Source organism: Xenopus tropicalis, chromosome 8, assembly GCF_000004195.4.
Source record: "Xenopus tropicalis strain Nigerian chromosome 8, UCB_Xtro_10.0, whole genome shotgun sequence".
In the NCBI taxonomy this organism is placed as follows: domain Eukaryota; kingdom Metazoa; phylum Chordata; class Amphibia; order Anura; family Pipidae; genus Xenopus; species Xenopus tropicalis.
The window spans coordinates 45,722,182-45,735,643 of NC_030684.2; the positions used below are offsets into that span (position 1 = coordinate 45,722,182).

A 13,462-nucleotide genomic window follows, 5' to 3' on the forward strand; every position below is an offset into this window, starting at 1 on the left:
CGGGGAGATTAGTCGCCCGCGAGCAGGGAGTTTTGCCGCGGGCGACTAATCTCCCCGTGTACCAGAGCCCTTATGAGAGAACTCATACAAGGAAAGCAGAAAAACTCTACTTTTACTGCATAGGACCAGTGTAAGCATGATTCAGTAACAAAAAATGCATTTGGCGGCTGTAAGTGATTTCAATGCATCCTTTTGTGCTGCATTTCTCAAAAGAAAATGAAAGTGTAAAAGCAGCAATGATGCAAGTACTGCAAATACTCATACTACTCAGTTATAAAGTTCAAGTTGTAACCTTTCAAAGTAAAATACTGTTTATTTAAAATAAAAAAAATGGAAAGTAGATCATCTTCTACTGAAATATAAATATAATGTTCATTGCACAGTTCTGAGTACATTTATGGCTATCTTGTGCTTTTTATTTTGCATTTGCACTTATGATGAAAAACCTAACAGATGCATATCTGTATACAGGGAAGGCAAAATATTATTACCTAGCTTGTTACTTCCAGGGAAGTAACAGGGGAAGGTAAATCAGTGTGTAGGTCAAGCAGAAGTCTGAATCAGTTTCTAGATAATACACCGTACCTTTACCAAATTATTATGAACAACACAGTTGTAGCCAGGCACAGAGATGTGTAATACAGAATGAAAAAAAAAAAAAAAAAAAATCTCAATATGCACTATTATGACTGTCACAGTCAAAAGTGAATTCACATCTATGCTAAAGATGTGTATTACATCCTGTAGAAAAAAAAGTGTTAAAAGAAGTTGTTAAAAAGGCTTGATGTAGCCTTTATGGTGCAGAAACTTAGGAAAACTGTAAACAAGAGAAAAAAAATATATATAAAAAATATGACCAAAAAAAAAAAAAACCCTTGCTGGACTTTACTAAGGCACTGCATATCTTCTTTGGTCTGTTGTTACCAACACAGTGTGAAATCATTTTCTAAAGGGGGTGGCACGTGCCTTAGTGTAACTTAATGTGATGCAGTCTATCAGCCGAAGGTTTAGGTGAAGCATGAAATTTAGAATCTTCAGTTGATGTGCTTGACTAGAGGATGATCTTTCTATGTCATAAGAAAGCTAAAAAAAAACAAACAAACAAATAAAATGGTATTAGCAATATGGCTGAACCAGAAACACAGACATCACCCAAAGTAAATATATATATTATATATAATTAGCTAAATGGATATTACACTAGCATTTCCATGACTGGATAGAGCACAAAGTGCATTTTCAAGCAAAATCACCATGTTTTTTGCCTCAAACCAGGTGCAGTTGTGTTGATTATTTTCAAAGTCTGCCTGCTTTCTATTCTTTCAGCACAAATGATCTGCAGTGATGGATGAGAGCACTGAGGGAACTGTTAGTAGTGCATCGCCAGAAGGAACGTGCACACTGGAAGCCAATTGGGATTTGGTTTCAAGTGTGCATGTTCCTTTTTGGCAATCAATACTGGGAGAATGCGCATTGGATTTGGCATGACATGGAGGCTGCCAACCCCACTGTGCTACTCTTTGTTCTCAGCTTAGATACAGGGCATGGGGGCAACTGCATGGGAGCATTATATGCAGTTTGGGAAGAAAAATGGGGACTTTCTGGGCAGGCAGAAAGCCTACTGCACACAAGGCACATTGCTTGTTGGCATTTGCCTATGTGCTTGTGCAGCCTATTAGCAGATTCCATTTAACAAAATGATTGGCTGCTCGGTTAGACAGCTAAGTATTTGCCCCATGTGCCATAAACCTTCAGTTTTTTGCATTTGTGTTTTAGAGGTGTTTGCCCTATTTTATGTGAAAACATACAAGTGAAGGTTCCCTATGAATCTAACTGGAGTACTATTACACTTACTTATGATTTATGTTCCTCCAAGTTAGTTCTAAATGTATTACCACCCCAACAGGAAAAAGCAGTGCCCTGGGTGAAACAGATACGATCTAAGCAACTTTTCATTCAACCTCGCGGTCTAATGTATGATGTGTACATCTGCTGTACACCTGCTTATGTTTCCGCATGGTAAAGCACTTGTGATTCTAAATAAATACATACATATACTATGTATCTGTTAAATGATAGTAAATTATGCCATTCTATTTTTTTTTTTTAATTTATGCTTGCTCAAGCCCAGGAATGTTAACCAGTAAGTCAACACTTGACTAAAGTTGGCCACAAATGTATATTATTATTTGGGGGTGATCGTCTATGTGTGCCCTGTCCAAACAAAAATATGCAAAACCAAGTTACATACCCACAGTTATTGTTTTTAGTGGCTTGGTCCTTATGTTAGCTCTGCTTCAGCACCTCCATATATAATTTTAAGTTGATGGATTTTTTTTTTGATTTTTTTTTAAAGACTAGCAAGAACACATCCACCAGCAGAGTACACCAATGTAATTTTAATAGATTTAAAGATTTCAGCATTTTAAAGCCATACATAGGTTCTGGAATTCTTGTGGTTATGGTATAATTTGGTCTCTTTGTGCAAAGTTTGGTTACACGTTTCACCCACACTGAAATATTTATTTGGAAACAATGTACATGTTATTCCCAATGAATACCTTTTAGTGTACAGGTATCGGACCCCTTATCCGGAAACCCATTATCCAGAAAGCTCCGAATTACGGAAAGCCCGTCTCCCATAGACTCCATTATAATCAAATAATTCAGAATTGTAAAACCGATTTCCTTTTTCTATGTAGAAATAAAACGGTACCTTGGAATTGATCCCAACTAAGATATAAATAATCCTTATTGGATGCAAAACAATCCTATTGGGTTTAATTAATGTTTTATTGATTTTTTAGTAGACTTAAGGTGTTGAGATCCAAATTACGGAAAGACCCCTTATCCGGAATACCCTTGGTCCCGAGCATTCTGGATAATGGGTCCTATACCTGTATTAATATTTGGATTCAAGGTTTGCGCTGACATTTTACTTGATGCAGTGAAATACAGTTTAAGTAGTGTTGCATAAGAAAAATTGTTATTAAAATCTGATCAGTCATATAAATTAAAAGAAGGAAAGTTAGAGGCATTTTATTGCCAATAGATAAGCCACGATAGTGCAAGCTAGAATTCTGTAGAATGTTTTACCATATCTGACATACCTGAGTAAAGAGCCCTTGTTAGTTAAAGAGATAGTAGCTGCCATTTTAGCTTGGTCTAATGTCACTTCCCTGCCTGCAAACTGCTCCCTGAAACAGCTTTCAGCTCTAATTACAACAGAGAGGGGTGGGGGGTGGGGGGGGGGAGGCGAAGGGAGGTGGAGAAAGGAGTAAACGGAGCAGGGTTATGCAGTGCCCTAAAGGAGTTTGCTGAGAGAAGGAAGTCAGACACATAAGATCATATGTTCACAATAGAAAGAAAGAAATGTGGTGTTTCTTTTCACAAAGAACTCTGCAAGTGTTTATGGCTGTATTTACATAGACCTTTCTGATAAAGTTTACTTAGATTTTACCTTTCCTTATCCTTTAAAACATTATTTATTTTGAGGGATTAAAAGCAATAATAATAGTACCTGTATGGATAGCCATGGTATTTAGATCTGAAGACCGATAGCAGCCAGCTGAAGAAGATAACCACAAGGCTTATGCCTGCGATACACATTACTGTTAGAAGAAGAGCACAGTATAATTAGTTTAGCAATATTAAAAACCAAACAAGCAAGAGATTGTTTTGTGTTATTGGGTAAAACATTTTAGATTCTGCAAACTTTAATGAGAAAATATAACATTTCTTGCGGTATCTTGTATACCCAAACCAAATCCTTACAATCACATAGAAGTTGAAAACTTTTCGCTGCACCCCAACCTTTAACCCTTCTGTAACCAAAGAAAGTGGATTTGGTGCATCCATACTTATAACAAATGTTATCCAGAGATTTTACCATGTTCCAGTTATGTAGCAATATGCACTAGCCTGAATTCTTTGAACACCGAAATGTGAGGTGGAGAGAGCCAGAACAGGCAAAGTCCAGAGAGCTGTAGGCCCCAGAGCAAATGAGGGTGGGCGATGGACAGGGTTTTTTTTTTTTTTTTTAAATCAAATATACACAGTGCAAAGGGCTTAATACTGTAAAACAGCTTTAAGGATGGCTCATTTATAAAACTCAATTTGTCTTTTAAGTCGTAGTTGGATTAGCACTGTTAACTTTGACTCTGACCGGCATTATCAGCTTGTAAAGGCAACAAAAGGCTACATATCGCTAAAGACAATAAGATTTTTCCTCAGCCATTCCATGTCCATCTGAGAAAAAGCTATGGGAGACTAAAAACATCTTAGGGCAAGGTCACACGGAGCGCAAATCTCTCAACCCTATATTTTTCTGGCAAGCTGAGAGAAGCAGATCCACTTTCCTATACTGCTCCGTGTGCCTGTATTAAAAACTACAGTATCTGCCTAAGTGCAGGCACAGGCAGTGGAGAGGATCGGAGGTCAACCTCAAGGACATGTTATCCTACTTACAATTAAGTGAGTAAAAGCTTAAAGACAGCAAATTTTAAAATAAAGAAAATTACTCACTTTTTCGTTTTCCAACATCCAAGTCTGAAGTGGCAGCTTCATGCAGAAGAACCATCCCCAAGGTCACAGCACCATCTACAGAAAGAGTTAAGGTGCAAATACAAGCTATGCTGGTTCCCAAAATATTTTTAACTACAAACTAGACTACAGTTGACGCTTTCAGCGTTAGACTAGTTTCTACTTCTTTTTGAAATCGTTTGCACTCTTACTTTTAGCTCATCTCATGAGAGAAATCTTCAGGACAAGCTAAGTTTTCTAAACATGCCTAAATATTTGCATCACTCAACTTCAGTAACAAGATATAGGACAATAAATAAAGACATATAGAAACCAAATATGCATAGTTTTATAAAGATTCCTGATTTGTTTGGATCAAAACACATAATACAATACCGAGTAGAAAAATTATATTTGTAGAAAGTATACATTCTGCAAAACCAATCCATTCCAGACTATTAAACTGCAAATCAATGCAGTTGGGTACTTTTAGGAAATTTCTGAATAATAATTTTTTGCCTAATAAAGGAAAATATATTTCTAAGCAACTTTACAATATGAATTTATTAAAAGTTTTTAGTGCTTTAAAAGTTATATGTAAATATAATTGCTTTAAAAAGCAGCATTTGCTTTACTACTCGTTATGAGTTTTTAAACAATGTTGCCAAAGCCAGTCTCCTCCAGCAAGACATTACATTGTTTCAAAAGCCAGAGTCACCAGGGCAGGGAATAGAAAAGGAAGACAAACCTGCTTTTAATAGCAGTTATGTACACAAATAATGTAAAAACCATTACAAATTTGTAATGAATGTACAGTATATTGCAAAGGCCTGTACTGAAAGGACGGATTGCTATTCACAGTCAGTCTTTAATGTCTGCCACCTTTGTGGTTATGAAACGGCATATAATATTTACTGACCTGATAAACACCTTATAAACAAGCAGCTGGAAACCCTATACAAGATTCTTATATTGATTTTTCTATAAATTCCATGGGCTAATGTCCCATGGAGAGATTTAGTCACCCATGATAGATCTCTGTTACCATGGTCGACTAATCTCTCTTCAATGCCTCTCCACAGGCAACAAGGCAATCGCTGGTGCAAAGGCCTACACCTTTTCCTACTTTACACTACTTCAGAAAGCTGAATCCAAACATTAGTCACCTGCGGGAGCAGAGGTCTATCGTGAGTGACTAAATCTCTCTATGGGACATTACCCAAAAGAGAATAAAAAGTTTGTGAAGGCTATTTTAAAAAAATATCTATTCATTCTGTAATTTTAACTGAGTTTTTTAAAGCCCCTGCTAGCTTCAAAATCTAAAAGCAAAATAATGTGGAAACATTTCATTGTAAAAGTCAAAGCTCCAATATGCCCCAATATAATGCTGAAATGCATGCATAGTACACAATGAAAGGATACTGAATAACAGGACAATGTGTGTTTCTGCTACAAACTGTGCTTGACTGCTTCCATGGATGTAGTTCTACAAACAACAGATTAAACAAGTAATTTAGTTTTGTAGTTTGCTCACATTAGAAGATACTATAAATATAACATTGATAATTTTTGTACATTTTGTGTGTACAAAAATATCATCTTTTTTCCATATAAACATAGTAGCAGATAACAGTAACTATTTCTTTTACCACTTGGTTAGTATGTGGATTCTTGTGAGCATAAGGGGGTCCTCTGATATGATTCCACATCTGTCCCGATGTCATTGCCAAGACAAAACACTGCAAGAAGAAGGAGCAAAATGACAAAGTACACCGATGCCTTGCCGCATTATTAAAAATAGCACAAAAATACTGGAACAGGACTTATTTAAGCGGGATAAACCCTGCTAATTTTTAATAGTAGCAAACCATATAATGATGGGCTGTGTTCTCCCTCCATGACCAGAAATAACGCAGCTCTAACTGTAACAGGAAGTAGTGTGGAAGCTAAACACAGAACTCTGCCCATTCATTGGCTGATGTGCCCTAGCATGTATGTGTGCCTTGGCTTGTTTGTGTGCACTGTGAATCCTATGATCCCAAGAGGCAGCCCTTAATCCTTAAAATGGCAGTTTTCCATTTAGGGGCACCCAATAGTACATACTACTAAACAAGTATATTTTTACATTATGAAATGGTTTATTTAGAATGAAGGAGGGTTTTACATACGAGCATGTTTATGCAATAAATATTTAGAGACCAACAATTTTTAAGGGTATAGTTTTCCTTTAAAGGGCACCTATCTGGTCTAAATTGGTGCAGGCAGCTATTCTAGGACACAAGCATAGTGATCCAGATTTCCATGGGGTGGCTTATCACTTGAAGGAGGGAAATTCTTTTCAGAAACCAGTATCCTTTCCCCTAACTACAACTTAATTAATATAGTAATATAGAGCTATGCTTAAAAAAAGGGTGCACAAAGCTACCAAAATATTGCAGTATGAAGATCTATTCAGATAAGTTTTTTTTACTAAGATCAAGAACTTGCAATTTAACCTTTTAATCTAGATGATTTGATAATATTGCACAATAAATGTTAAGTTTTACAAATAAAATCCAAATGTGTAATGCCCCTTGGTTTAAACCAAATACCTAGGCACAACAAGAATGCATTTGTATTGAAAACAAAAATTACCAACAATAGATTTTTTTTTTTTTACTGAAAATCCAAAGTAAGTTACTTTTGTTGGGCATTTTTTTTTTCCAACAGGTTTTATTTAGGGAAAAGGGGGTTTATGTGGGCATCATCATGAGACTTGTACAGCATATTTAGTGATAACAGTGATATCTTAAAACAATGAGAAAAAATGAGAAAAAAATGATCCAAATAAAATGTCTGTATCTAACACAAATACACAGGCTCTACAGTTTAGAGTTCCTAAACTCTGAACATATTTAAGAGTGCCTATATCTTTATAATAGGGACGGACAGTACAGGCACAGCTATTTTATCTGCATATACACTGTGCAAATGCAGAATAACAAAACGAGGAAAAAAAATAGGAGTGGGTATAGACAACAAAAATAATTACATAAAACATAGCTCATAGAAGCTCATTTACATAGGTATTTTTGTGCAGTGATCTTCTAATAATTGATACAGGAACTTACCAAGGCAGCCAAACCCCATCCAGTTTTGTTACACAGAAAGTCAAGATTGCTTCTTCTTAAATAGACAAGGCCACCAATCACAGCTAACAGCAAACCCAGCATCAAAGGACCAGCATAATTTGGGGGCCTTATGACCCGTATCTGTGGAGAGAAAAATAAGTAGTTGTCTCCCTATTTTTGGCACATTAGTATTTCAGTATCCTGACCAATTTAGAATATTTATAGCTGAAGTGAATATAGCACAGAGATCGAACAACCTTTCCCTTTCTCTCTGGCAAGTTTACTGCAAATCATACAATTTTTTAATTATCCATCAGTGAATTTTAAATGTAGCAAACTACACTTACATTGACATCTGTCCGATCAGCAACCCAACGCGCGAGTTGCTCTGCTGCAAATCCCCGAACCTGCAGCTCGTAGGTGTCCCCTTTTTTGGGCTTCCCTTTTGGAGGGAAATGAATGAACGTTGGAGCAGAATTCATATTTAGCTATAAGAAACAGACAAGGACAGTTATAAAGTAGTTGGAATAAAACACAGCATTTTCATGCATTAAATGTACTTATGCAAAAGATAAAAGTCTTAATTCTGCGCTTCATTTTTGAAAATTTACCTTAGATTTTTATTTGCATTTAAAATGCTAACTAGTGATATGGTCAGCCACTCCAGGAACCAGAAAGGAGGATTGTGAAACCAAATATGTATTGTTGTCCATCTTTATTTTTCAAGAGGCTTTCTCCTATTCATTTACCTTCCTAACATTAATCAACAATGGTTGATCAATATTGCAATAAATTATGGTCTACAAAATTGCATATCAAATGTCAAACAGTTACAGAACACATCAGTAAACTATCTCCCTTTCTGTAACTTCATCATAATAGCATTTTATTTTACAAGCATCTGAAAGGGCCAGTAACAAATGCATAGGCCTTACATTGCATTTAAATCATTTACTTAACCCTACACCAATAAAAAAAAAATGTGTTTGTGTTTCAAACTATAATATACAGCAGCTAATTAATAGCCATGGGGCTGCCATGTTGCTCAACAGGAGATCAATAAATAGGTCTTTTGCTCAATATACTGTACTTTTTGTCGAGTGTTGTGGGGTGAAACTGAAAGTGCTTTAATTTTACATCTTCCCGATTCTTTAGAGCAACTCGGGTAGGAGAAGGACTAATTAAGTTAAAATGACAAGTCCATAAATTAACCCCAACTTTAAATAAATTCCTCCTTCTCTGTAAGCCCGAGACGCCAACTTCAGATGGTTGAAGGCAGGGGTTTGTGTATGCAAATATGATTTTTCTTTTTTTGTAATTCATGAAACAAAAATCAAATAGATCAATACTCTTTCTGGAATGTACATAATAAATATACAACTTTGGTGAATAATACTAAAGGAAAAAGACAAATTTGCTCACCATTTGGAAGACATCTGACCCTTCATCAAAATCTACCATGGCAAAGAAAATCCTGTTTGTAAAAGCACTTGAGTAACGCCAGGAATTTGCAAGTATTTGGTACTCTTCATCAGCCTGCCTATAGAAAATGAGAAATTAACAGTTAAAAATATTCATATTAAAAAATATTCATATTAAAAGCATTTAAACAGTTTTATGCTAGTTGTTAAAGAATAAGTAAGCCTTTTACCATACAAACCCCCAAAGAGATCCTATACAACCCCCAGAATAACATACCTTTCTCCCTGCAGAGTCTCATGTAGATTCTGTATCAAAGGCAGCTCAACTGTAGTCGTCTCTGCGACTTCCTAGTCTAGCACAAAGCTCTGCCCCCTTTTCTTTTCTAAGCTCTTCTCTCCCTCTCTGACTGTGAAGACAGTCAGTCAAAGAGGTGCTTACTGCATATACTTGATGATTTCCATCGGCGCAGTGGCAAAAAACTTAAGCAGTAAACACCTCTTGAACCATCTTTACGGTCAGAAAGAGAAGGAAACCTTAGCAAAGAAAAGGGGGTTGAGCTTCAGGCTAGACTAGGAAGTAACTGAGAGATCTGTAGTTGAGTTAATTGTGATACAGAATTTACATGAGATTGGATGCAGAAAGAAAGGAATTTTATTCTGGGTACTATTTAAAGTCATTTTAGAAAAAAAAAAAAAAGGTTTACTCATTCTTTAAGGCAAAACAAATGTATCTATAAAAATGTGGTCATGTTCTTACTTGCATACCACACATTGCCTGTGTGCCTGAAGAGCAGTAAACATCACTACAACAGAATAATTCCTTGGAGGAGACTTGATAAGACGTCTAAATTTATCACCATTCATGCGGATAACAGGTCTCTTGCTAGCCCAGTCCATTAATTGTCCAACTTTCTCTGACAGCACCATCTGCAAAAAAAAAAAAAAAAAATTAACCTTTTCTAAACTTCAATATTTAGCTACTGTGCAGTAAGCTATATAGGAATTTCCAATAGATAAATCCTCTGCGCCCAGCCTTCCAAACTTCATGCATCAAACCCCCAGCAATAGAGCCGCACTCTCAGCCAATGTCCAATCGAAAAATATATATAGGGGGGAGCACGAGACAAAATGCAAAATTTCTGCAAAAAAAGTGCTTTTATTTTTATGCCATATATAAAAATAAAAAAGCACAAAAATAAAACACTTTTTTTGCAGAAATTTTGCATTTTGTCTCGTGCTCCCCCCTATATATATTTTTCGAATAGAGAATTTCCAGTAACTAATAGCTACAATACACCTATTCAGATTCAGGCAAGTGGCCTACTGGCCTGGGAACAGCAATATAGAAATGTCACTAAATTTTATGTAAATTGAGGCATCACCCACCTGTTGTATCGAGGTCAGTGAGAAGCCCCTTGTAAGGACTGCTTTTCATCTGCACCTTGACAAGGACCCCTAGAAGGGCTGGGGCATGGGCGCCCAGAAAGAAGGGCTGGGGCATGGGCGCCCAGAAAGAAGGGCTGGGGCATGGGCGCCCAGAAAGAAGGGCTGGGGCATGGGCGCCCAGAAAGAAGGGCTGGGGCATGGGCGCCCAGAAAGAAGGGCTGGGGCATGGGCGCCCAGAAAGAAGGGCTGGGGCATGGGCGCCCAGAAAGAAGGGCTGGGGCATGGGCGCCCAGAAAGAAGGGCTGGGGCATGGGCGCCCAGAAAGAAGGGCTGGGGCATGGGCGCCCAGAAAGAAGGGCTGGGGCATGGGCGCCCAGAAAGAAGGGCTGGGGCATGGGCGCCCAGAAAGAAGGGCTGGGGCATGGGCGCCCAGAAAGAAGGGCTGGGGCATGGGCGCCCAGAAAGAAGGGCTGGGGCATGGGCGCCCAGAAAGAAGGGCTGGGGCATGGGCGCCCAGAAAGAAGGGCTGGGGCATGGGCGCCCAGAAAGAAGGGCTGGGGCATGGGCGCCCAGAAAGAAGGGCTGGCATGGGCGCCCAGAAGGAAGGGCTGGCATGGGCGCCCAGAAGGAAGGGCTGGCATGGGCGCCCAGAAGGAAGGGCTGGCATGGGTACCTCTGCAAAGGCCCCCTGAAGGGATATAATAAATGCCTCTGCAAGTACTCCAAATGGGCTGTCATGAGCGGCTCCCGGAAGTACTTACAAAACTGCACAGACCACAGATGTACTGACAGCTGCTTCCCTGCAAAGGCACCAAACAAGCCGGCGTCAGAGCTACCGAACCGCTGGCAACAGTGCCTCTGCAGGGAGGTTCCACAATGGGGAATACATCTGCAAATAAGCCAGGCAACACCTTTAAACTTTTGAAATAAAACCCTACGCTACCATTACTTTCCTAGGAAGAGAAGATGTTCGTAATCGAAATTCCCACTACATTTACCTCTTTTTTCTTTTGTCCTTCCGAAAGCCCGCCGCATAGTGCAAGAAGTATCCCCCCAAAGAGTAACCCCTTGAGCCCCGCCATATTCCCGGCGAAACTTTGCTCCTACACGGAAGCAAAGTCAACAGCGCCATTACGTCAACACGTTAAAGGAGGGTGCGTTCCAATGAATTCATGTGATTGGAGGAAAGCAAGGGATCATAGCCAATTGAAGCAAAGCAAGATGTTCCATCGCTATTCGCCGGTGTCAGTGTGGGTGGAGCTGTAGAACCAGCCGTCTGACATGGGGTGGGGGAAGTTTTAGAATTGTACTTCAATGACTATTGTCTGTTATCCTAAAGACGTTTCATGTCACCCCACCTGTTTGTGCAAGAATGGCCATCTGAGCAAATTATTATGAAGCGATTCAATTATCGCATTTTAGTAAATGTGTGCTGATGAACATAAACGCACAACATCAGGTGAACTGCAGCTTCTCCAGTCTGGACTAATGACTTGCTACTGGAATTTGAAATTAGCTAGATTTGACCTGCTGGGTTAGTTTCCTATTAGATGTAAGGACCCAGAGGGTTAATCTGCCCCTATGGCTTTAACCCCTACCACTTCCTTATTTCCACTGTTACTGGGCAAAGACCCATGTATCTAGTTTACAATTTTGCATTATGTGCCTATTGGTTTATTTAGTTGATCACACCCCTTGTACTCCAATATAGGGGCCTATTCACTAAAGGTCGATAAAACGAGCTTCTTATTTTTTGCAACTTAATGCTCGATTCACTAAAAGGACAGGCGTCATAATTAAGACGTGATGTTCCTTGCATTATTTAACTCGCGATGAACGTTTTTCTTGCATTATTTTCTGCTGCATGCGTAATTTCGCTGTGTGCTATATTAGTGCACGATTTTAAATGTGTAACCAGGGCCGCCATCAGGGGGGCACAGCGGGGACAGCTGTCCCGGGCCCATGCAATTTTTACTTTTAAAGGGGGCCCGGCGGTGCTACAGTTTTCTTAGTAGCTCGGGCCCCCTTTAATAAAATCCAGGCCCTGTCATTGGTCATCTGGATGGTTGCGCCCCGTGCGTACGGGTGACGTCAGTATGCACGGGGCGCAACCTTATAAAAGGGCCTGTCTCCATTCGCGTGGAGACAGACGTGCAGAGGCATCGCCCGTGAAGGATCCGAAGATGCCGGAGGAGCCACCGGAGAAGACGAAGAGCAGAAGTAAAACTGCTGCAGGTCGCCAATGTATTGGGGGGGCTGCGGGGCACACTGACTTATGGGGGCACTGCTGCTGGGCACCAATATATTAGGGGGCACTGCTCTTGGCACCAATGTATTGGGGGGGCTGCAGGGCACACTGACCATCAATGTATTATGGGGGCACTGCTGCTGGGCACTAATGTATTAGGAGGGCACTGCTACTGGGCACCAATGTATTAGGAGGGCACTGCTACTGGGCACCAATGTATTAGGGGGGCCACTGCTGCTGGGCACTAATGTATTAGGGGGGCACTGCTGCTGGGCACCAATGTATTAGGGGGGCACTGCTGCTGGGCACCAATGTATTAGGGGGGCACTGCTGCTGGGCACCAATGTATTAGGGGGGCACTGCTGCTGGGCACCAATGTATTAGGGGGGGCACTGTTGCTGGGCACCAATGTATTAGGGGGGCACTGCTGCTGGGCACTAATGTTTTTGGGGGGCACTGCTGCTGGGCACCAATGTATTAGGGAGGCCTAATAGACTAATGCGATATTTAGCGCGTTTAATGCTTCATATGTGTCTGTGAATCATGTGTTAGTATTATTTCTATCCACTAATTAACGCAATACGAGGTAAATAACGCATTGCAATAGTGCGTTTTTTTGTGCATGCGATATGCGTCTTTACGCATGCAAAATGACTTTGATGAATCAGGACTGAATTATTGCATGCTTTTTAACGCAAAAAAGCATGCAATAAGCGTTATCGACCTTTAGTGAATCGGCCCCACAGTGTTTAGCAAGGAGGTGTGGCTTTCTCTTT

General features: G+C 39.7%; 1 protein-coding gene across 1 annotated transcript; it reads right to left on the reverse strand.

Annotated features, from left to right (window-relative positions):
* Positions 1-288: 288 nt before the first annotated feature.
* On the reverse strand, positions 289-11,565 carry magt1 (magnesium transporter 1). The gene is made up of 10 exons (XM_002931811.5): positions 11,437-11,565; positions 9,810-9,979; positions 9,054-9,171; positions 7,979-8,119; positions 7,632-7,772; positions 6,171-6,260; positions 5,944-6,007; positions 4,525-4,599; positions 3,521-3,611; positions 289-1,083 (listed from the first exon to the last, which is right to left on the reverse strand). Exons 1-10 carry the CDS (start codon positions 11,518-11,520, stop codon positions 1,068-1,070), a joined length of 990 nt encoding a protein of 329 aa, XP_002931857.1. The 5' UTR covers positions 11,521-11,565; the 3' UTR covers positions 289-1,067.
* Positions 11,566-13,462: the final 1,897 nt, after the last annotated feature.